We start from the raw sequence: 25,910 nt of genomic DNA, 5'->3' as shown, positions 1-25,910 counted from the left end.
AAAATTTCACATAATGGTTTAAAGCCTTTCTTTGAAGTGTGATATCTAATATCTTTGTGCTTCATTGATAACTTCTATTTTTACATTTTCGAAGATACACACAAATCCCTCAATTTACTAATGTAACTTAGTCTTCCAAAAATTCCATGTGTATGCATGCATTTTACTCTTTCCTTTATGTGTGACTATATTGTTCAAATATAAAAGACATGGAATATATTTATGATCTAAAAAATAAAAATAGATCATTTTGTAAAGCTAGCTGATATTGAATGGCCCCGTCAAATGTCTACCATAGTGTTTTCCTGCTACACAGAGTCCTAAACTGTTTCAGGATGCTATGATTATCACCACTGAAGACTGAACTTGGGAGGAAGTATTGGCGCCCATGACTGACCCACTCTCCCAGTATTTCCATCTGGAACACTCAGTACTTGATCATGGATCTTGGAATTGTCATCCCCCTACTCAAAACTTGAGCTCTCTGATTCAATCCTGGACTCTTAATTTCCTTCACTCAATTCTGGTAGGAACTCTCTCTGGGTTCATTTGGTAACCCAGTGTGGAAGAAGAACCAACCAATTGAAACCACATTAGAGGAAAGGTGTTAAAGGATAGGCACAGAAATTGTGGTGGTCAACATTGAACACTGAATATAGAAATATCAGAAACTAAGCCAAATGAAGGTGTTGAACTGATTTAACAGATTCTTTCACAGATACCAAGGGTATCTGACCTGCTATCCCCAAGATAATCCACTCTGAAAGTGTTTCTGTTGCCCAGTTCCACTTGAACCACCATCTGAGCCAATAATCACTATAGCCAGAAACATCTAAATCTCTGTGGACATTCCCCAAACAGGCTTCCATTGTTCCATTGTTGAAGAACAGCTTTAGACAAGTTTGTTACCTGTGCATTCCCACCATGTGCACACAGACTCTCATGCTCAGATTGTTCCATACTATTGCTCTGCCTGGAGAAATATTTGGTGATTCCCACCATGCCAGTATCTCAGCCCAGACTGAGGAGTGACCAAAATACCCCATACCCTTGTTAACCACCTAATGTCCTCTGTTTTATCTCCCAGCTGCCCCAGCATTAGGGCCTTGATGCTACATTGGTGGTGGCATTTCTCAACCTTTTTTCTCATGGCAACAAATATGATTGCTTACATTGACTTAGACAACACTCTTATGAGAATACTGAGATTTAAACAACCCATTTCCCCCCAGAAGCAAAGAATTTAAAAACACCATTAACTATGGGCTCTGGTAAAATTGAGACAGGCCAAGTGCTGTGTGCTACCTGTAGTTCTACAGCCTTTCTCTTCCATCTAAAAAGCATATCAGAACTTACATGAGCCAGCGTAACACTCCTAACTTTTTAAAATGGACAAAGACAAATCAATGATGTATGTTAAAAAAGTAAATCATTCAAAAACTTTGGTTGTTTATTGTTGTAAAAATTCATTTGCAATGCAATTCAGAAGTAATCAGGACACATATTTGGGCCTCAATGCAACCACTAAGAACTACTAGTTTAGGGTAGAGTTTCTGACTGTTCTATCCACCCATTTAGAAATTCTATGAATGTACTACCCAAACCCTTAGTCATCCTTACCATCATACATCTGATTTTCTTCCCTCACACTTTCCCCTCTGTATCTCTCTATGTATACTCCATGTTCTTCAACCAGGCCACCAGATGCTGTCCTCCACTGGAACCCTCTCCACTGCTCCCTCGGTATTTTAAGGAGATTTCCAAACTTAGCCATGTAAACTCAATTCCATTCTCATTGGTCTGGGAATCAAGGCCAAAGTGCATAAACTGGAGAACTTTTTGGCTCTTAGAGCAAAGCCCTTTTCTTCTAACAGCTTTCTGGCAGCTGATTCCACCCCACAAAGCCCAAACCCCATATGTGTGAAGGCAATGTCATTTTCCCCATTTAGCGGTCTGCACTTGAAGCTAGTTGGAGGCATAACCACGGAGGCTAGATCTCATCCTCCCGAATGAAGGACTGCCTGCAATGAAGCTCCTCAGGACTGTCCCTAGACAGTCCCCTCTGTCCCCTCTGCCTTGACTTGAGATTTGCCATGAACTTGGCTCTGTGGGTCCTGTTATTTCTTTGCTTTGTGGGGTAAGCCTTTACATCCAGCATGCGTCTCCTACCGTGGTTGCCTTTGCTTCTCCGTTGTTGCTGCTGACAGCTCTTAGTGACTACACGGCCAAGACTGGACAACTATGAATGTATTGATGGCATGTTTTGTTCCTCATTTGAGAGAACTTTTTCAGTCTTATTCAGTATGGTGTTAGTGATTTTCCTTAAGTTAACAAAAGATGTTATTTCAGGAAGAAAAAAAAAAAAGGATATACCAAAGGTGGAATGATATGACTTACATGTAAAGAATGTAATGTCCCTTCATTTAAATTTTGACAAATAAAACAACTATGGTGGGTGATGATAATTAGTAAATATTACCTAAAAAATACAAGGGGATTTTCAAAAACCCTTTAATATTCCATATAAATAATATTTTCCCAGATTTTTGGCTTTTTAACCTTATTTTATATTCCACTTACAAAAATAACCTCATTTGGGCAAATGTTTATTCTTCAGCATTCGAAGTGAGGTTGATTAAGCAGTCAGCTCTCAGACACTATAAGGAAAAGAAAGGCCTAAAATACAGTAGTTTAACACCATCAAAAGGACCACATCAAAACTGATAGACACTTCATTGGAATTTCTTATTTGCGATGGAGCAAAGTTTGCCAGTTTATCAGAAAAACAGCCTTAATAACTAAAAGAAATGCAAAGGCTATATCATTTTTCAGTGTGGCATTTTATTTTCTCTTTCATTTGATTAAAAATTAATAGAGAAGTAAGTGCTGTTGAGGGGATTTAAAACCCATCAGATACACAAAATCTCAACTGGGGCAGCCTCTGGAGAAGGGCTCTGATGATGTGGAAGCAGGGAGACTTGCTTTGCATGATATGTCCTCTGCCAGTTTGGCTGCATTATTTCCCCCAAAATGCCATTATCTTTGATGCAGTCTTGTGGGGGCAGATGTATTAGTGTTGATTAAATTGGAATCCTTTGATTGTTTCCATGGAGATGTGACTCAATCAACTGTGAGTGAAAGGTTTGATTGGATAATTTCCATGGAGGTGTTACCCCGCCCATTCAGAGTGGGTGTTAATTGGATCACTAGAGTCATATAAAGGAGTTTATAGTCAGAAGGACCTCAGAGCAACTGAGAATGACATTTTGGAGAGCCACTGCATCTAAGAGAGGACAAAACTCTCCAAGAGCAACATTTTGGAGAATGCCATTTTGAAATGCCACCTGGGATCAAGTGGTCACCATCCATTTGTCTTTTGAGTTAACAGAGGTTTTCCGGACACCCAGGCCATCCTTCAGTGAAGGTGCCCAATTGTTGATGCCCTACCTTGGATACCTTATGGACTTCAGACTGTAATTCTGTGACTAAATAAACCCCCTTTATAAAAGCCAATCCGTTTCTGGGATTTTGCATAACAGCAGCATTAGCAAACCAGAACATGCCCTTTTCCCCTCTTAGAATTATTTACCTTGTGCATGTGTTATTTTTTAATTGGAGGGGAGAAAGCTCACTAATTTTTAAAATCTCACTGAACTGCAAAGTATTGAAAAGGACAAATGGGTTTTACAGTTGGTAAGAGATATTCGTCAAGATTAAAGGACTAGTATAGACCCAATCACAACATTATTGATGAGGCAGAAAAATGTGTGTGGGCAGGGAGGGGACAAGGTAATTCAATAGATAGATTGAATGCTCTTAGATAACAGGAAACCAAAATCTCCAGGAATATTAGAAATATGAGATAAAAGCTTTCAATAAAACTATAAAATGGAAATCTATAAATTCATACCTAGGGTTTAAATTAATGATAATTGGTAGAAGTCAAATGACTGTCTTGCTTGTGATAACTTTACAAAGCATTTGAGCATTATGCCGGTTTGAAAGTATTATGTCCCCCAGAAAAAGCCATATTCTTTGATGCAATCTTGTGGGGCAGACATATTAGTGGGGATTAAGTTGGAACTTTGGATTAGGTTGTTTGCATGGAAATGTGCCCCACCCAACTGTAGGTGATAACTCTGATGAGATATTTCCGTGGAGGCGTGGCCCCACCCATTCAGGGTGGGCCTTGATCAGTGGAGCCATATAAATGGGCTGACAAACAGAAGGAACTCAGTGCAGCTGTCAGTGACATTTTGAAGAGGAGCTACAGCCAAGAGGGACACGTTGAAGAAATACTGGAGCTGCAGATGAGAGACAGTTTGAAGATGGCCGTTGAAAGCAGACTTTTGCTCCAGAGAAGCTAAGAGAGGAGAAACACTCCAAGAGCAACTAAGAGTAACATTTTTGAGGAACTGCAGCCTAGAGAGGAACGTCCTGGGAGAAAGCCATTTTGAAACCAGAACTTAGGAGCAGACACCAGCCACGTGCCTTCCCAGCTAACAGAGGTTTTCCAGACACCCTTGGCCATCCTCCTAGTGAGGGTACCCAGTTGCTGATGTGTTACCTTGCACACTTAATGGCCTTAAGACTGTAACTGTGTAACCAAATAAACCCCCTTTTATAAAAGCCAATCCATCTCTGGTGTTTTGCATTCCGGCTGCATTAGCAAACTAAAACAAGCATCATGCTAGAGATGAAATATGGAGCAGTGGAAAGGGTACTCGACTGGGTATTGAACTGAGATTCTCTTTTGACACTACTGCTTGCTAATTAACTGTGTGAATTTGGGTAAGTTACTTAATGATTCTGGATCATGATTTCCTCATGTCTGAAACCAGGGAGTCAGAGCCGATGTTATTTGCTCTTAGTTCACCTCCAGCTCTGATTTCTGTGGCCACTGAAATGGCTATTGGAAGAGCAGTCATTAAAACTCTGTGCGTCAACTTATTATTAGGGAGAGAAAATATCAGTGTGCTGGTTTGGATGTATTATGTCCCCCCAAACGCCATTTTCTTTAATGCAATCTTGTGGGGGCAGACATATTAGTGTTGATTAGGTTGGAATCTTTTGATTGAGTGTCTTCATGGGGATGTGACTCAGTCAACTGTGGGTAAAACGTTTGAGTAAATTATTTCCATGGAGATATGGACCCCACCCATTCAGGGTGGGTCTCGTGTTAGTAACCCAGAAGAAATACAATTTTAAAATACACAGTGAAATCTAGTTACTGGAGTCCTATAAGAGCTGAGATAGAAGGAGCTCACTGCTGCAGCCAAGAGAGACATTTTGAAGACGGCCATTGAAAGTAGACTTTTGCTACTCCAGACTTTGCCTGGGAGAAACTACGAGAATACCCCCAGATGCCTAGAGAGAAACATCCTTGGAGAAAGCCATTTTGAAACACAACCTGGAAGCAAAGGAAGAAGACGCCAGCCATGTGCCTTCCCAGACAACAGAGGTGTTCCAGATGCCATTGGCCACTCTTCTGTGAAGGTACTCTGTTGTTGACACCTTAGCTTGGACACTTTATGGCTTTAAGACTTTAACTTTGTAACCAAATAAACCCCCTTTATAAAAATCAATCCATTTCTGGTATTTTGCGTAACAGCAGCATTAGCAAACTGGAACAATCAGCTTATGAAAGACAGAGATTGAACATAATATTAGTGCCTCTCTTCATTATTAAAAAAGTCAATTATAGTTCTTTGAGAACTGTTTTGAGGGCTAAATGAGATGAGTGAGGTGCCTGGTGTTCTGCTTGGTATACAGGCAATTCATAAGTCTTGTTTTCCCTTTTCACATCCGTATCTCACTCCCAGAGAGTGTGTGTAGCTTAAAGTAGCACTGGCAGTGTTCCAGAGAAGAGTTTCCAATGCTGTTGTAACTCAATGTCAGGTCTACAAGCAGCAGTTCTGGTGAATTCCCACTTGCAGCTGGAGAGAGTCATCAGAGAGACCAGTGTAGGAAGTTAAGACAACGGGAACAAACAGGAACTCGCGGGTGAAACTGCTCAACTCCTCCCACTCAGTTGTTGCTGCCCTGCCCCCCCTTTCCCTTGACATCTTTTTCCAGCACACCTCATTCTTCCTTTTAACACCTGCCTTTTACCTCAGTCCCCTCATCTTCTGCTCCACTGATTATGTCCTCCAAGTTATCCCTACAAGTCTACACAGCAAATGCAATTCTAACACAAGGCAATTTATAAAAACTTCTTTTTACAAGAGTTTTCTCTGGGCTTGTTTCTCTAATGTAAAAGCTAGAACCTCCTACTCCACTTTTGGTGAAGATTTTCTTATTCCTTCATGCAAAACATTGAGCGTATATGGACATGAGAGGCTTTGCTCCATTAGTAACTTCACCTTTGTCTTTCCAATTGTTAAGACCACTTTTGGGTATGCAATAAGTACTTAGATCATGTTCCTTTCAGCTCAGGAACCTGAAGATTTTTTCATTTTGTCCCTATTGCTCCACTAAGATGCTGGGCTCCTGCGTACAAATGATGTAAGACTTTGGAGAGTAGTAGCTTGGTGGGGAATAAGAGGGAAGAATTATTCTCCAATGATTAATTTCTCAAAGTGTTTGTGGTTCCTGAAAGTTGATGTCTAGGAATAGATGCTATAAGGGTGGCACTGAGCATCAGGAAAAGCTTCTTTCCTTGGAATAATAGGTGGATATGGATTTAGTAAATTGTGAAATAGTCAATTGTTTAAAACTGGGCTGGGAACTTATGTTATTCATTTACTTTAGATGACTGAATTTTAGGGACACAGTGGGACTTAGAAAAAATCTAGTCCAAGCTCTAATTTGATAGACGAAGAAGATGAGACAGAGTAATTAAGCAATTTTGACAGAGCCATGTAGTTTGTTCATGATGAGTGCTAGATTTGCACCCAGAGCTCCTAATATCCATTTCAGGTGTCTTTTCCCTGCACAGATACATACCCAACACAAATACATACAAACTATCTCCATATGTGGTTCTTCAAACTGATTTAACAGTAATATTTAGACAAATTTCAAACATGTCAGATGTTTCTACACTGTACATAATGGCAATAACACATCGAAAGGTATATTGATAGATAGACATGAAGTGCCATTCTCATGCATGAGGTAGGTGATATTATCCCCATTTTAAAGATACAGAAATTAGGATTCTGTGAGGAAAAATGAGAACTAAAGTGTGTCAGAGCCTGGATGGGAACCTGTGTCTTCAGATCTTAGGTTCAGTGGTTCTTTCCAATATGCCTCACTTCCTCCCTGTATGAAGTTTTGCTTAGCAGAGGCCTCACATAATTTATCTTCTATTGTTTTTTCCTGATTTATTTTTATTAGAATTATGACTAGAAAAGTCTTCTGAAATAGGACTAGACCTGACAAAATTGGGAATGAAAAAATTTATCTCCTTTTTTATGTCTTCTTTCATTTCCCAGCTGTCTTCATGGTCCTCTCCCCATCCCCAGCCACCACCACCTCAAGATTCCCAGGCATTGTTCAGTGAGGGTCCCATTCTGTCAGTGGGTACTAGTGAGGCAACCCCCTCATTAGTTAATTCCACTAATGTTTTAGCCCATCCAAAATACTCATATAAAGTGGTGGGCAGGGGTGGGAGAGAGGAGAAAACAAGTTTATATGCAGTACCTGTAACAAAGAAATACAGCTGTCTTCTAAGAAAAGTGTATATCCATTGGAAAGAAAAACATTAAGATGACAGTAATCAAATGGAAAAAAAGATACATACAGACAATTCACCAGAGAAAATATGATATATAATGAATACATAAGAAAAAAAATCTACTGCCCTAAAAATCAATTTGAATTGTGAAGTACCATTTAATTCTACTTGAAATGACAAAAAAAAAAAAAAAATAAAATAAAAGAAAAAGGTAATCCTGATTTCTTAAAGTAATAGTCATGTATTATTCATGATAATGTGAATCATTAAAATAGTTTTGGAAAATAATATGGCAATACATAGGAACCGTAAAATTTTCCATATCCCTTTATCTAATAATTCCAATTCTAGGACTTTAAGATAGTTTTTAAAGTTAGAAAAATACAGGAAGGTATTAATTGAAATAGTACTTATAACAGGAAAATAATCTGAATAATCAGCACTAAATAGGTGGTTAATGTAGACATTCCACACCCAGTATTGAGCAGCCTTTAAAAAATGCTGTTTTGAAAATGTGTAACATGGAAAGTAATTATAATATAATAATTTAAATGAACAAAAAATTATTTTTGTCTCTTTACAACCATGTAAAAATCATGCATGGATATAGAAAAGGAGTAGAATGAAACTTGATCAAAATAACATTTTGTTTGATGGATGGTCCCCATAATGTTTAATTCATGCTGACGTATTTTTGCCTTTAAAATAACTAAAATGAATCTTGTATTACATTTTTGCTAAATATTACTTTTTTATTTTATTTAATTACATTTTCAAAATACTTTTTACTTCAGGTGAGTGTTCAGCTGACTAATCATCCCTTTTGCTTAAGATGGAGGGGATTCCCAGGAGTCAAGACTTTCAGTGCTAAAATGCCAGCACAAAACAGAATAAGTTGGTCACCCTAAATATAGTGAATATTAAAAAACTTTTCTTTTGTCTTTCTAAACCCAGTATTTTGTTCATGCAAAAATAGTGACACAGTAACATCTTCATTGACAAGCATAAAATAGTTATTTTTGGACAATGAATCCTAAAGTAAACCATGGACTATAATTATTGGTACAATTATAAGATAATCATACTGTTTCATCAGTTGTAACAAATATACCATATTAATGCAAGGTGTTATTAATGCGTGGGGGAAGGGTGGATGGGAACTCTGAATTTTCTGTTAACCTACAGCTTCTCCAATAAAAAATAGATAACAATTCCAGCAAAACCTCCTAATGGCTGCTGCTGAAAGCATGAGCAAAGTATTGGGGCATTTAAGTCCTAGTGTACTTTTCCCATCTGCCCACATCTTCAGTACAACTAAACAAGTTCATTGGGAACATTTTTTCTCTTAGTTATTAAAAAATAAAACCTATTTTTTTCTTGTTTTTTTCTCTTACTTTTAAATTGCTTCTAAATTTGCATCTTAAAAGTCCCTTTGGAAGAAACTTTTCCAGAAGGATTCTCTGGAAGAGAAAATGCATTATCCCATTCAGGTTCCCTAGTAAAATCCTGAAATAAAGCCAATCAAACAAGTGTTAAGTATGAATATTGATGATTCCAATACACCTGTTGCTAAGGCTCCCAGGTATACTGCAGGCCTGATGAAATCGTCGCCTCTTTAATCCACATGTGATTTTGATTGCAAGGCTTATTTCTTCCAGCACTTCATTTCTGTAGTAAATTCTAAGACTGGCTTTATTTAGAAAGTGGGCACTCACACATCTTCTAAGATGCATCTGATTAGACTGGTATTTTATAGACTGAGTCACCTTATACTTGAATAAAAATGAAATCAATAGTTAAAACTTTCTTTCTGAAATTAAGTGAATTAGCATTGCTATTTCTGTATAAATTAATTGTCATCTTTCAGGGTTTATCAGTTTATTCACCATCCCCCGTGTGTACATGTTCCTAAGACCTTCTAGTATTTAATGAAGAGATCCTTTTTAAGTATTGATAGCCAAAAGAAAATTATACCATGTTTGATCTGTGTTAAAGAATCAAAGTCCAAGATCTTTGAATGGAACTTAGAATAAAAATGTAATTAGGTTATATCCCTGAAGTCTGATATATCTTTAAACAAGACTGCAAATGAATCTTTATTAGAGCTTCAAATGAATTATTTCATTGCTTTTTTTTAAAATTCATTTCCTCCCCCTTCTCTTTCATGTCTGTGTTACTGATATTGCTGCTTGTATCTTACCTGTCTTTTTCAGGGTGTTTTTAATTATTTACTGCTTAACAAGTAGGACTGAGAGGAAGCCTCATTCAGAAGGGCCTGCTCTGCAGCAGGTTTTTCTTTTTCAGAGCTTTGCAAGGTCTTGAATAACTTCACTGAGCCTGCAGTTCTTCTCACACTGAATACACTGTTCTGGAGGCAGTATTTCCTCTATCTGAGAAGAGGCATTGCCCCACAAATACGTCTTCAGAGGTATAAAGGACCAGGAGTGAAAGATCGTTTTCCGTTTGGATGAAGTGTGCTATATCCAGTTAGTCCTTAACGTGATTTTTGATTTTGAATAAGTGACCCTGTTCCGTAACATTTAGGTTTTAAGTCATTCCACATAACAGGCCCATCCAGATTCCATCCCAATGTTTGGAAAAACAAAAACCACCAAAAACTGGATAAAAGAGTGTCAAAGTTACTGAATGCCTATGAAACACTGAGCACTCTATGTGTCTGGGGCAGATAATGTTTTAATCACCTCAAGCAACCACCGTGATTCTGAGCCCTGAATGAAACAGCCCAGAGGTGGTGTGTGTGTGGCCTGGTTTCCCCAGTCACCGTGGTGCTGAGGTTCAAACCTTGGTCTCTGCCTTCAAGTCCAAACAGTGGACACAGTTTCTATAGAGAGGAGCCACCTTGAGAAATGGAAGAAACCATGGGCTTTGGGCATCATCTCTGCCACTTACTTGGTGTGTGAATTTAGATAAGATAATTCCTAAAAGGCTCAGTTTCCTTATCTCTAAAATGTAAATACTAACACCCAAGGGTCAAGTAAGGCAATATATATATAAAGGAGTTAGCATGTGACAGGCACATAATAAGTGCTCAACTGACATTGTTTGCCTACCTCCATACTCACCCAAATAGATTATTTTTACTTTTTTGTAATATCCAAAATATTGCATGTTCATTGCCAATCAAAACAGAGGTGTCATAGGGGAAAAACTTAATAGTCTTTTCTCCTCACCTTTGTCTTCAATAATCAGTATTAATACTTTGATATGTGTGCTTTCACATATTTCTCTTTGCTCATACAAGCATATATATATAATAAAGTTGAATAGAGTTTATTTAAAATACTGTGTACAATATATAATTCAAGTAAGAATTACATTATTGATTAAGACCAGAGAAATATAATTCATTAGTCGATCTAATGTTAATATGGACATTATTTCTCTTCAGATTTTATGCCTGTAAACACTTTTTACTTAGTATTTAAAGATGTGGGGGAAACCATTAAAATAACACAATTTATTGTGAAAGGAAAATATTCTTAGCACCGCTGAACACCACAATTCCGCTATCTACAATCATAAATAGCAGCAATTAATAACAATTTCCCCAGAATATTTTATAGCTCTAGGTAAAATTTCTGGATTTTTGAAAAATTAACTTGTACTAGTATTCTAGTATCAGTGATAAAGTCTTTGGTGAGTTTCTCCCATACCTGTCGTCCTGGGATCCTTTTCATTGTCTGGCTTAATGACCAACACATTTGAAGGGGTGTGAATTAGCATTCCTTTAAGGTCCATCAGAAGTCTTTGCTCAAAATGATAAACAAAGGATTCCATTTAAAATAGCACCTTAAATTTCTTCTAAATATCCCAAAGTAGCTACTCAAAAGTTATGAGCACATTTTCTTCCCAGTTTATTAGGGATGCAATTGAATCACAAAGCAAAATCTTTGTTTTCCAGCATTCCATTTTGCAGTGGTGTGCAGTGGGTTATAGTGCACAACAAATCTCCTCTGACAAGATATAAACACTTGCAAATAATAGTTTCCATTGGGAAGTGTGACAAGCCCTTAACTATTTCAGCATTGAATGGTGCTGTTATAATTATCATAATTGAATGTAAAAACCTAAAGATAATATAAATTGTTCATGCAGTTAAACTGAAATGGAAAGCAATGTCTTTTGTTTTTACAAAAGGGCAATAACATTTTTCTCTTTCTGCTACTGTTCAATATTGCTTCTAGCAGATTTTATGTCTAAATTGTACAGAAGAGTAAGTTACTCCAAAGATGTCCAATAGCCCCACATTAAAATGTACTATAATATGCATAAAGCTTTATCGTTCCTTTAGGTTGTTGTTTTAAACTAAAGTGGAATATTTCCCTGAAGTCCTCAACAAATGTGCACAATTTAGAACTAAATATGCTAAGACTTATACCAGTGGTGCTGAAGAAATGGGCTTTGTGGACCTGTCAAGTTATTTTCATGCAATTGTTTCTGCTGCATTATTTTTACTGGCAAATGTACAAGTTTATAGAGAAAGAAATAATTAGCTACTTTCAATAGTGCTGATGCATGGAGCTAAAGCAGGTCAATCTGAGCTTCTTAGAGATTGTGACATTTTAAATTACCTGAGCAATACCAGGAGCCATCTTTGGACATAATTAACACCTTGCTTAATTAATGTCAGGTCTAGACAGGGTCACACTTTATTTATGAAATACTATTTTATTCAAACTTGCTATCTCCTTTATTATACTGAGAACTTTAGATTTGTGTGCTGTTTTCTTAAGTGGAGCAACTTTTTTTTTTTTTTTCTTTTTTTCTTTTCCCTCCCCCTTCGAGTAATCAATGCACTGCTGAATGAGTTCATTTTAATGCACTCAATCATGCCTCTAATGTTCGTAGCTTACGGGCGCAAGCATCAGTAATGCAGGAATGTTATATGGCTTTAGTTTGGGCCATTTCATAAAATATTCATGGAATCAAAAATGTGCATCAAAATAGCGGCTGGGAGAATTACATTTATGTTCCTGCTTTTATGGCAGCTTCACATTTAAACCCATTTGTGTTAATATCTAGTCAATCTTCCTCCTTTTAAAAAAAACTAAAATGGTAGAGATCATATACATTCTCCTTTGCTTAATATTTGTTCTAGACATCTGCTGTGATACAACAAATATCTATAAAGTTTCAGAGATGTTGCTCAAGAAAGAGGGCTAAGCAACAACCTGGATATTACCCAAATATATAAAATCTTATTTTATCTACACAGTGTTTGTCTTAACATCCTACCAAGCATTTTGCAGTTTACAACATTGTTTGGATTTTGTTTGTATTTTTAACAAAGTGGCTGGATTTCTTGTTTGTGAGGGCTTTAGGTAAAGTGAAACTCACTTGTGGTAGTTTCATTTTAAGAGTACACTCTCCTTTAGGTGAAAAACTATAAATACATACCAACCTCCTTATTGCTTATGCAGATGCCATTTAATTGTTTAAAAAATAATCCAAGGATTAGGCTACTTCCAGCCATACCTGGCTACTTTGGTGTTACCCAATTGTCCACAATGTGTCTCCTAAGATGTGTTTTATGATACTACCTCACATGGTTGAGATAAATTGATTACTGATGGCATCTGTGGAGGTCCATCCCCAGTCTCTTCAACAAAACACCATGGCTCCAATTTATTCTCTGATTCACATGAAATATTAGTGAACTATCCAGATTTCCATTTAGCAGAGAACCGTGTATGCCAGGTCCTCAGTTCAACAATAGTTGGTACAGATTCTTGATTGCGGTTTCGACTGTGATCTTTGTTACTTAAAGTAATAACGGAGATTGGCTCCTAATTTCTGGTGCACCATGCTAAAATTCATTTCCCCTCAGGAGATCATTTTTGCTGAAGCCTTCTCTTTTCTTTCTATCTTCTACTAACTTTTATTTTTGTGATACCTTGTAATCATTCCTCTTCATTCTGCCTCCCTTTCACAGTGGAAAATAATGTTAACACTTGATAATTCCAGAGGAGGACGGTTATCTAGACACTTGTCCTTATCATTCTAAAAGATTAACTGTGGGGCCTGGAAATCTAGCCTGGTTCAGATATATTTAATATATCAGGTAGACTATACCTGAACACTTCAAAGCAGTTGTAAAGGGGTGTTATGAGTCAAATTTGAAAATCTAGTTCATTATCTTCATTTACATTTAGCTTTGTCAAAAATGTATTTATAGCCTTTCACAACATTTTTGTTAGGTATATTGAACTTAAAATTTTCAGATAAAAACAGTATGCATTATGTCTTAATAAATATGTAGTCTTGATAAATATAAGAGCCTTTACTCAGGAAGTAAGATAATTAAAAATATCCTATTCACAGTTGGAAATAGAAATTAGATGGAATCATGTCATTGTTAGTCATGCTTAAAAGGGAAGGTTTCCATATGTAAAATATTGTGTTCTTTTCGTAACACAGACATATCTTCTAATATTTTATATTATGCTAGAAGTGTACTCTCAAATTATGACCAGCCTTTAGAAATTGCAGCCAAGTCATTTGTGTACTTACGGTCACTTGGATCAAATCCTCGTTGACTGACTTACTGACCTATTTGTCACTGTTTGGAAATGAATCCCAACTTCAAAGAAAGCCTGGAAATTTCTGTTTCCTCTGTGTAGGCACCTCGGCTTTAAGTAGTGCTGATCAGAATCCCCAGGATTAGCACCAGTGACCTCATCTGTGGCAAAATAGTTAAGGAAGAGGAGGTGAAACCCTGAATAGCTGGATATGGCCACAAGTGACTAGGTCTGAAGGCCCCCCAACAAATTCCAGGTGCCCTCAACAATGCCATCGCATGATTCAGAAAGCAGAGAATTTAGATGCAGGCCCTCATAGCTAGTTATACTCAGCCTCCTTCAGAAAGACCTTCAGGGGCTGCTACCTGTGTTTTTATGTTAGTGGGTACCTGTAATAACCTGAGTACAGAATTACAGATCTGGAAGAGTTTTAAGCATTATTTTTGTTTTGTTTTGTTTTGTTTTTGGTATATTGCCTTTGTTATATTTAACGGAAGCATATTGCAATGTTACTGTTAACCACAGACTCCAGTTTTAAGCACTGTTTTTAACTAGAGAGATTTATGCCCAAAGAATTTAACTGACTTCACCTAAGTTTTCTAACTCTTGGTTTGTTGCTCTAGTACCTGAAATGGTGGAAGCAGTTACATAGGCTTTCAGTGATCTTAGGTTTAAAGCCTACTCATCATTTATTAGCTACTTGCATCAGTTAACCTTTGTGAGCCTCAGTTTCCTCTTTGGTACATAGTAAGATCATACCTACTTTCTTTTTTGCAAAGTTGAGATAATGTATGCAGAAAGAAAGTCCATCAGGAAAGTGGGCCATCAGGAAAGGATAGTTCCCTGTTCTCTTTTGTTCTTTCTACCTAAGCTTCTTGGACCTGGCTCCTCCTTCTTGGGAGACCTCATGTTGACCCTTCTGAAAACTGAACCATGGCCAATAATCATGAGCAAAGAAGTATACTGATACTAGATCCCAAAGCTCTAGCAAAAATCAAATTCAACCCAAAAGACTATTTGTCAATCACCCAAGGCTGCCTTCCATAGTAATCAACTGAAACCAATTTCCCAAGAACCACCTTTGCTTCATTCCTGCCTTAGACAGCCTCTCCAGGATGCCTAGTGGCCATCCAAAAGTCAATACCCCAAGGGAATCTGACTTATATGGAATACAAAGACATAGTCCCTACTTCCATTTCCTCCATCTCTCCTTGCCCCTCTGACCCCTCCCCCTTACCCCGTCCAATCTTCCACATGGATATCACTTCTCATTTACTGTTTGCATCATTGTGTCTCATTTGCATCTCATTATAGTTAGTTGGGTTATCCAGAAGCTTTCTATACCAGCTCTCCTCCTGGCATTCTTAGCAAATCTGTTATTTTATAACATACCTTTGGACCCTCTTTCCATCTAGTTATTGTGTGTGACCACAGATGCTGTTAGGTCCTTTCTAACCTTGTTACAGTTCCTATTTTTCTGGATCTGGTTTCCTCACAATTCCCTGTATCTGTCTTTCCTATTCAAAGTAACCAAAGAGAAATATGTATCTGTACTTTGTGAATAGATGGGCACACTACAAAATGAACTCCTGTGTACATCTTTCTAGGGCTACAGATCTATACTTTTCAGGCAGACTTATTTAACAGAGGAGACATAGCTCACGTATATGTCAATGCTCCTTTCTAGTTTTTTTTTTTTTTTTTTAATTAGTGTCATGGGTGTTTGGAGAAAGGTATTTCTGGAGAAAGGTGCTGCGGGAGACAGATGAAAAACTGTGCTTGCTTTTGTGGGAGTTAAGAAAAAAATTGTCAGCTAAATGTAAAGATAGATTAGAGTAGTGTACTTCAACCTTGAGTATTTGAATCATAGTGAAAAAGAATTGGGCATATATTTCTAAAGTGACTTGTGTATTTCTTATTACAAAGTAACATTTTGATGATAGAAACTTTAGAAGATGTCAGTAAACAAAAGAAGAAAGTAGAGGAGGAGAAAGGGGGAGGAGGGAGGAAGGAGGGAGGAAGTGGAGAAGAAAGAGAAGGAAGAAAATGAAAGAAAGAAAAAGAAAAGTCTGAAAGAAACCATCACCCATACATAGTCCTACTTCCCAGAGATAATGCTGGTAAAATTTCGTAAATAGTTGCTGATGTTTTCCAGTATTCTCACTTACCGTGAGATGTAATTAAAGAATCTTCTACTGTCTATGTCATATTTAATGGCTCTGTAGTCTTCTATTACATGAAAACTTCATAAATATCCATTTATAACCAACTTTGTAATAGGCATTCCCGTCGTGGTGTGCATCTTTTCCTCTCCACCTCCCCACTCTGTGTGGTAGGGGTCAGTACTCAGATGGCCATGTCTTAACTGAATTTTTGTACAGATTATTTAGTAATTACCCATTTCTATTTTGCTGCTTTGGGAATATTATTCTTATTTATGTGTGCATTCTTCTTTTAATACTGATTTTGAGAACAAATTTGGTGCAACAAATAGGAGGAAATTGTTACATTCAATAGTCATGGCAGTGGCTCCAAGCTTTAATATCGAATAAAATCGATTTGAGGAAATTATGGAGCCTAGTATGATCTGCTTGGGTTAATTCCATAAGATACGATAAGCTTTTTGTAAGGATTCATCTAATTCTTATTTTTTTCAGGAAGAATACATTGAACTTAAGGAAAATAACAAACTAGTGGCTATATTTCAATTGGCTTATTGGATTTTTAAAATTTCCATTTCTATGCCGAGTGATAACAGTAGCTATGTTTACTGAACACCTACTATATGCCATGCATTGAACATATAACAATTCATTCAATACTCACAATAAACTCACATGTAGGTATTACTACAATCCTGTTTTACAAAAGAAGCTGATGCACAGAGGGAGTCACTGTCCTGAGACTACACAGCAAAAACTGTTGGAGTGTGATAGGAACTCTGTGTTCCAGAGCCTGCACTTTTTCTGTTGGACTGCTCTAGATAAGTGCTTTTTTCCCAATGAATTCCAATTAGGTAACTCTAATATCAGAGCATTTACATTACTGGATACTGTGAGCATTTCCACAAGGCAATCTACGAGTAAAATAAAATTTTCATCATGGAGATGCAAACTACTCTTCCAGAAAATATGTTTGTCCCTATTTTGAGGATTTAAATAGCTAAAGGATAATTTAGCATTTTGGCTTTTAGAAGATACATTTGAACTATATTTGAGGATATCATCGAGAAAGGCAGTTAAGTTACACTCTATTTATTCAAAACTAGCAGAATATGCAAATACTTGTTTGGGAAGTTCAGTCAAACTTTGGGAAGTAGTTTCAAGATCTATAACATTTGAATTCAAAATTTGTAATAGAAACATCCTTTCTTAAGATACTTGACTTCTTAGAAATGAAGAAATGTTTGTCTGTTGGGAAAGCACTGCAGCACTGAGAGTACAGGCTCAAGAATCTAACTGCCTGGGTTCTCCCACCCACTTGACATGCTATCTTGAGCAAACTTCTTAACCTTACTAAGCCTCAGCTTTCTCTTCTGCAAAATGGAATCATAACAATCCCTACTCATGTGATTGTATTGAAGGTTAAATGAGAAATGTATGTAAAGCATATAGCACGGTGCCTGGCATATACAGTGCTGAATAAATTGTTAGCTGGTGTGATGGTTACTAATGATTTTTACAGTAGTTTAATCTTGTCTCTAAACATATATAATCCCAGTCGATTTATACTAGCCTAGATCCATCCATCCCTGTAGTAGGTGTTCACAAAAATGAATGCTGAATCCAAAGTCTAATTTGAGATAGCTTCTTTCCCAGTCTAAGTCCTCTTCAGTCATAGAAATCCTTGTTTGTATTCCATGATATTTCCCCCTTTAATAGTAAAGCATTAGATGTATGCAAAATTTTTTGAAAATATGTTCTGGCCTGGGGTTTATATTTATGAATGGCTTTTATTTTCCAGGTCAGCTTCTAGAAGCTGCCGAGCATTATGAAGCTTTCCATCAATTGACGCAAGGGCAGATATGGAAGGATGAGAGAGGCCACTTTCTCAACTTCTTGGCCTGCAAAAGTCTCCTGAGGACTTACAGATTACTCTCAGACAAAATGCTGGAAAATAAAGAATACAAACAGGCCATCAGAATTCTAATAAAAGCTTCTGAAATAGCCAAAGAAGGTGGGTAGAAAAGAGCACTCTCACATTGTTTTCTTTAATGGGCAGATACTGTTTTCTCCCAAGAGTGAAGTAAAAATTGTCAAGCACTTGGGTGATTATTTCCTATGAAATGCAAAGACAAATGCCGTCAATATACTGTCAGATTTCACTGTGAAACAGAGGTGCCCTAGTGCTGACAACAAGAAATCCATTAGTTCTCTTGGAAGTTTTTATCTCCAAAATTACAATCCACAGGGAGTAGTGTTGTAAAACAATGAAACTATAATGAGAAGTTAAGGGTATTAGCAAAAGTTAAGGGAGAGTTGTGTGTGTTTGTGTGCGTGTGTGTGTGTGTTTTGAGGTTATGTATTTCTTACTATCTTAGAGACCTCTCGTTGTTTGTAAATTCTCTACAGCTGAGTAATAGGGAAAATATCATAAATATTTCGTTAGGAGTAACAGGGAAATAGGACTCTAATATATATTAAGTCCCTGTCACTCCAAGTGTGGCCTCTGGACCAGCAGCATGCATCAGCATCATCTGGAAGCTTTTAAGAAAAGCAAAATCTCAGGCCCTGCCCCAGGTCTACTGAATCAGAATCAGCATTTTAGCGAGATTTTCCAGTGATTCATATGCACATTCACAGCAGTAAAGATGTTTTTGTGTAAGGTGATCATATGCTTAATATTTTATATCATTTGTGGACATATTAAATATAAAGACAAATTTTGGAGCATCTTTTTAAATGCTTTTAGTTTGCAAAATGCAAGGATATTTTATTATCACATAGTAATTTATTAATAGAGTAGCCTTTTCATGAAGGAGAAGATAGTAGCTATGCTATTGAACCAAAGTTTATTAGCTTGTGGATATATTTAATAGATTGGTCTAATAAGAAACAAATGGCTTATTGAGATTAAGCAGGACTGATTTTCTGGGTGTGATTTTAATTTACTAAAGAGTAAAAGTAGAAGTAAATTCTATTACCTCTTTTAGTAATATTAGTTGGAATGCCCATGGAAACTCACCCCCATTGAAAGATGTACCCCATTCAATGAGCTGCTTTGGAACGAATGATCTAGTACCTTCCCCCAAAGAGGTAAATACTAGCCCAAATAGTTAGCTCTTAGATCAGTTTGAGCAACTAACTTTAGTCATATGCCAAGTTACGTGGAATTTCAATGTAAAGTAATGTACCAATTAGGAAAAGGCATTTTACTTTAGGTTCACATTTGCCAAATTGTAAGGCAGCTCATAAAGAAAGGTTTCTTGGGTCTCTTCCAACAGCCCGGCTGCCTGCCAGGCAGTCTCCTTTTTTGGAAAACATCTCTCACTTTCCAAAGGACAAACAAGGGGAACAGGAAAAAGCTTACTTCTTATACTGCGATAATTTTTTAAATGTCTTTTAGCAACCGTAAATATTTGTCCCACATTTTCCACGGAAGAAAGTACACAAGCTACAGAACTGCACACTATTAGAGCTCTGACAGCAGCTACGCTGCTCTGGGAGACAATCCCTTCCTTTTTTGTCCTTCTTTGGGTAAGAGAGCTTGAAGCAGCAAGCTGATGATTGTTGGGACAAGGCAGGCCAGGGTCGTGCCTCTATGTTGGTTGACATGATGTGGCTGAGACATTCATACCCACTATGGGCCGGCTCCTTCCGTAGGCCCCTTGGTGATGCAAAACGTATACAGCACCACCCATATAGTAGTAGTCTCCTATTTTCACCTATTAAGTGTACAATTCAGTAGTTTTTAGTATACTTAAAAAGTTGTGCAGATATCTACATTAATTCCAGAAAATTTCCACTACCCCCAAAAGAAACCCCCATAACCATTAGCAGTCATTCCCCGTTTCTTCTTTCCTTTAGCTTCTGGCAAACACCAACCAACTTTCTCTCGATGGATTTACATATTCTGAATTTTCATATAAGTAGAATCATATAATATGTGGTCTTTTGTAACTTGCTTCTTTCACTTAGCATAATGTTTTCAAGATTCATTCATGTTGTAGTTTGTATCAGCAGTATTCCATTCCTTTTTATGGCTGAAAAATATTCCATTTTGTGGCTGTACCACATTTTATTTATGCATTCATCAGTTAATGGGCATTCGGGTTGCTTTCATCTTTTGTCTATTATGAATAATTCTAGTATGAACATTTGTGTACAAGTTTTCATGTGGATATATGTTTTCGTTTCTCTTGGGTATAGACCAACCTAGGAGTGGAATTGCTAGGTCATATGGTAACTCTTATGTCAAATTTATTGAGGCACTGCCAAGTTGTTTTCCAAAGTGGCTGTATATCATTTTACAATACTACCAGCAATGTATAAGGGCTTCAATTTAGCCACATCCTCACCAACACATTATCATCCCTACTTTTTATCATAGCCATCTTAGCAGGTGTAAAGTGGTAACTCATTGTGGATTTGATTTGCATTTCTCTGATGGCTAATGATATTGAGCATCTTGTATATCTTCTTTGGTGAAATATCTATTCAGATCCTTTGCCCATTTTTAAATTAAGTTATTTGTCTTTTTATTGCTAGTTTATAATTCTTTTTATATTCCAGATTCAAGTCCTTAATGAGATACATGATATGCAAATATTTTCTCCCATTCTGTGGAGTTCATTTTCATTTTCTGATAGTTTCATTGAAACACACATTTTGAATTTTATCTATTTTTTCTTGTTATTTGTACTTTTGATGTCAATCTAAGAATCCATATCCAAATCTAAAGTAATGAAGATTTATACTGTTTCCTTCTTTTTTACTTTCTTCATTTTCTTCCCTAATTTTTCTGGCTAGATCCTCCAGTATAATGTTGAATAGAATTGGCAAGAGCAGACATTCTTGTGCTATTCCTGATTTTAGGGAGCAAACATTCAGTTTTTCATCAAGTTGTGGGTTTTTCATAGATGATTTTCATCGGGTTGAGAGGAACCCTACTATTCTTAGTTCATTGAGTGTTTATCATGTTTATCACAAAACGTATTGCGTTTTGTCAGATGCTTTTTCTGCATCAATTGAGATGATCATGTATGTTTTCCCCCTTCTTTCTATTAATAGGATGTATTGCATTGATTGACTTTCCCATCTTGAATCCCTTTTGTTCTCCCAGCATAAAGCTCCCTTGGTTATCATGTCTTATCCTTTTAATATGCTGTGAATTCAGTTTACAAGTAGTTTTTGAGGAATTTTGCATCTATACCCATAAGGGATCATACTTTTCTTTTCTTGTGATATCATTGTCTGGTTTGGTGTCAAGGTAAAATGTACATCACAGAATGAGTTGAGAAGTGTTTCCTCCTTTTCAAATTTCTGAAAGAGTTTATGAAAGATTGGTGTATATTCTTCTTTAAGTCTTTGGTAGAATTTGCCAGGGATGCCATCTGGGCCTGGGTTTTTCTTTGTGGGAAGCTTCTTGACTACTAATTCAATCTCTTGTATAGAGCTTTTCAGATTTTCTATTTCTTCTTGAGTCAGTTTTGGTAGTTTCTATGTTTCTAGGAATTTATCCATTTCATCTACTGTAATTGGTTGGCACACAATTGTTCATGGCATTCCTTTATAATCCTTTTAATTTCTGTAAGGTCTGTAGTGATTTCCCTTCTTTTATTCCTGATTTTAGTAATCTGAGGCTTCTCTTTTTGTTTTTGTTATCAATCTGGCTAGAGGTGTATCCATTTTGTTGATCTTTTCAAAGAACCAACTTTTGGTTTTGTTGATTCTCTCTTGTTTTTCATTCTCTATTTCATTTATTTCCACTCCTGTCTTTATTATATTCTTCCCTCTGTTAACTTTGGACTTAGTTTCTCTTTTTTTTCCCCTGGTTTCTAAGGGAGAAAGATCGTTCTTTTAAACTATAGCCATTTTTTTTTAGCTATAAATGTCTGTCTGAGCACTACTTCAGCTGCATTCCATAGTTTTGGTCTGATGTTTTCCGTTTTCATTTATCTCAAACTACCTTCTAATTGACCTTGTGATTTCTACTTTGACCCATTGGTCATTTAGAGTTTTAGTTTCTACCTATTTGTGAGTTTTCCAGACTTCTTTACTTCTTTATATATATATATTTCCATTTGAATATGTACATCATGTTCTCAGTGGGGCTTACTCTCTCATATTTAATATTGAAATATGATTCATTCTGTGCACCCCCTACTTAGCAATCCCAATTTCCCTTACCCTGTTCTATTTATCCCCCAGAGCACTTATCACCATACAATTTTCCACATAATTTATTTTGTTGTTTATTTTACAACTTTTTTCCATCTCTACATTTTAAAATGTAAGCTCCCAAGGACAAGGAATTTGTCTGTTTAATTTACTGATGCACCCCAAGTGCTTAGAGCTTTGCCTGAGGCATAGTAGGTCCTCAGATAAACTACAGAGTGCAAATAATGTTTTACCTTTCTTTTTTTCCCTTTTTTTCTTTTAACTTTCCTTTTTTTTTTTTTTTTTTTTTGGTATGTGTATTGTGTCACTCAATTTTTTTCATTCAGTTTTATTGAGCTATATTCATATTTCATACAGTCATCCATGGTGTACAATTAACTGTTCACAGTACCATCATACAGTTGTGCATTCATCACCCCCAATCTATTTTTAAACATTTTCTTTATGCCAGAAAGAATAAAAATAGGAATAAAAAATAAAAGTAAAAAGAACACCAAAATCACCCCCCTCCCCATTTTTCATTTAGTTTTCTCCCCATTTTTCTACTTGTCCATCCATAAACTAGATAAAGGGAGTGTGATCAACAAGGTTTTCACAATCACACTGTGACTCCTTATAAACTACATAGTTATACAATTGAAAGACTATGTTCTTTTAATCCACTCTTGTGGGAGCAGACCTATTGTGGGTGTAGATGTGACCCACCCAATTGTGGGTAAGACCTTTTGATTAGATTATTTCCATCAAGATGTAACCCCACCCATTCAAAGTGGGTCTTCATTAGTTTACTGGAGTCCTTCAGAGAGTTCAGGGAGAGAGAGCTCAGAGCTGACACAGACCCAGATGCTTGGAGATGCAGACAGAAAGACCTAAGATACTAAGATACAGAACGACCTAAGATACTTGGAGATACTAAGCTAAGAGATGAAGCCCAGAGTTTGTCCCAGAAAAACTAAGCGAGAACCCACAGATGCTTAAGGAGAAAGCCACTGGAAAGCAATGCAACCTGGGAGCAAAGGACCAGCAGACACCAGCCACATGCCTTCCCAGCTCATAGAGGTGTCCTAGGTGCCACTGGCCTTTCTTCAGTGAAGGTATCCTCTTGTTGATGCCTTAGTTTGGACACTTTTATGGCCTTAGAACTGTAAATTTGTAACCTAATAAATCCCCTTTATAAAAGCCAATCCATTTCTGGTATATTGCATTCTAGCAGCTTTAGCAAACTGAAACAGAGAGTTATGAAGTAAGATGATGCCTAAGAGGCACGCCTTCCAAAATGTACTTCTTCACCCCTTCTCTCTTTATGACACGAGTTAACCCTTTAATTAGAAGGTGTGTCTAATTAGTAAATTTTGGATGCATGACCAGCCTGTCAAAGAATTTCTCAAACTATCAAACCACTCTCAGAGTTCCTTTGGCTTTGGTCTTGATGAGACAAGCATGGCACAATTAAAAAGGGAACTATGTTCTTTGTCTACAGACTACTAATTGCAGTCAGGTGGAGACAAGAACTTCAAAGTATAGGCAATCAGACTGCTTCTCAAACTTCTCTCTATAGGATAGTGACTGACTTGTCCTCCCATCCACACCTAAGGGATAGGATGAAGTAGCCCTGGCTGCTACTACTCCATACAGAGTTTTTATGTCACTCAATTTTAATAGTGCCAAAGTTTCAGTTATAACCGTTTTTTTTTTGCTATTATTTATTCTACTAATATTTACATTTTCTTCAACTATTTTTACTGCTTTTTCTTTATCTTAATTTTGTCTCTATCAGTAAACAGGACAAATTCTCATGTTTTAATACAACCTTAAAACTAATATTTGGTGTAACCAGGCTCTCAAATGGCTGCCTGAAAATCTTTCTTTCTACCATCCTGGATAGATTTTCCTTTCTCTCCTCCTCTTTCCTGAGGTGCCCTACACATACAGTTAGATGCAACTAATGGTATTATATCATCTCAAGCTGTTGCTAGTTACCCTCATCAAACTAAGGTGCTTTGACACAGTTACTCCATTTATCACAGCAAGTACAAAGTTTAAAAAAAAATGCATATAATCAACTTTTAATCATCTGAGAGGCAATGTTCCCTTCAAAGCCCCTTTCTTGTACCCCATCTCTCCCTCTCCTAGTCCCGCCCCTATCCTAGGCACACATAAACCTATAACAGGGGAAAAGTTAGGACCCAGCTGAACTGTAAGAGTTAAAATCCCCCAGACTGGATCACAGGCACCAAAAACTCTGCTGAAGTGAGATCTTGAGGGTATAATTCTCTGCAATTGGTAAAATAGCTACAGAAGAAAAAATATTGCTGTCACTGGCATCAGCCATCCAGTTTTCTTGCAGCCTTCCAACTGAGCCACTGCTTCATGAGCAGTAATTCAATGAGTGGTGAGAGTGAACGCAGGGTAGAGAATTGCCAGCTCCAGCTGAAATTCATCACTGTTGGAACACAGGGTTCAGAAATCTAAGGATACTTACTTTCCACAGAGCAAAAATGAGGATTTATCTGTCAACATTTGAATTACCCAGGAATTAGGTGGCATTGGAAGCCAGTGGCTTCCAAAATTTGAAAAGGGATAGTATTCTTTTAAAAATAAGAAACTTTAGTGGTTCTTGTAAGTAATTTATATATTTATTAAATGGCATGATGTACATACATCTTGTTCAACTACATGTAGCATCTTTACACATTTTGCTTTTGGAAAGCATAATTCCTGGAATAAAACACTTTCTTTGCAAAAAGATTATGAAAAGCATTACCAATCAGTAACAAAGAAAAATGTGTGTGGATTTCAAAATATGTGCAAAATTTAGTACCAAGAATCCAAGCTCTGTCAGTCATCCTCAGCTAAACTTTAACCACCAGCTTTCAAACTGAACATAACCAAATCAGTAATTATTTAATTTGCCAATTATCTGTCCCATTGCAGACTTAGCTAAATTTTAGTCTTTGTGAGTGTGCATTTGTGTTTTGTATGTGCACTATGATAAGGTCAATATTCTTAACAAGTTTCTTCATGTACATCATAGCAGTTAGGCTGGATCACTGAGGGTTCATCACATGGTGAACCACTAGAGAAATTATATATGAATGTCAATAATGGTAATACTTAACATTTGTAGAGAGAAGCCCCTCATAATTATACTGTTAATACAACTCATTCTAACATCTCTGATCCAGGTAAATTGTGTTGATAGCAGCCTTTTTTTTCTGATTAGATTTCAGGGGTTGTTGCTAAACCTGAACACTATTTTATAATAAAGTTCCCCTGTCTTAAGAAGAAGGGATCTCATTTGCTGTAATAAATCAATTTCTTTAGTGCTATTTAATTTTTCTACATCTTCACTTT

General features: G+C 36.8%; 1 protein-coding gene across 5 annotated transcripts in view; it reads left to right on the top strand.

Annotated features, from left to right (window-relative positions):
- The window catches only part of TTC29 (tetratricopeptide repeat domain 29), a 323,750-nt gene that overhangs the window by 105,015 nt on the left and 192,825 nt on the right, over positions 1-25,910 (top strand). For all 5 annotated transcript variants that reach the window (XM_037830766.1, XM_037830769.1, XM_037830768.1 and 2 more), the window contains one exon: positions 18,181-18,393. In XM_037830766.1, the coding sequence (XP_037686694.1) occupies positions 18,181-18,393 (213 nt within the window). The remainder of the gene's footprint in view (positions 1-18,180; positions 18,394-25,910) is intronic.

The sequence above is a fragment of the Choloepus didactylus genome, chromosome 3 (genome assembly GCF_015220235.1).
Source record: "Choloepus didactylus isolate mChoDid1 chromosome 3, mChoDid1.pri, whole genome shotgun sequence".
Lineage (NCBI taxonomy): Eukaryota > Metazoa > Chordata > Mammalia > Pilosa > Megalonychidae > Choloepus > Choloepus didactylus.
This window is presented reverse-complemented; position numbering and strand designations above follow the sequence as displayed.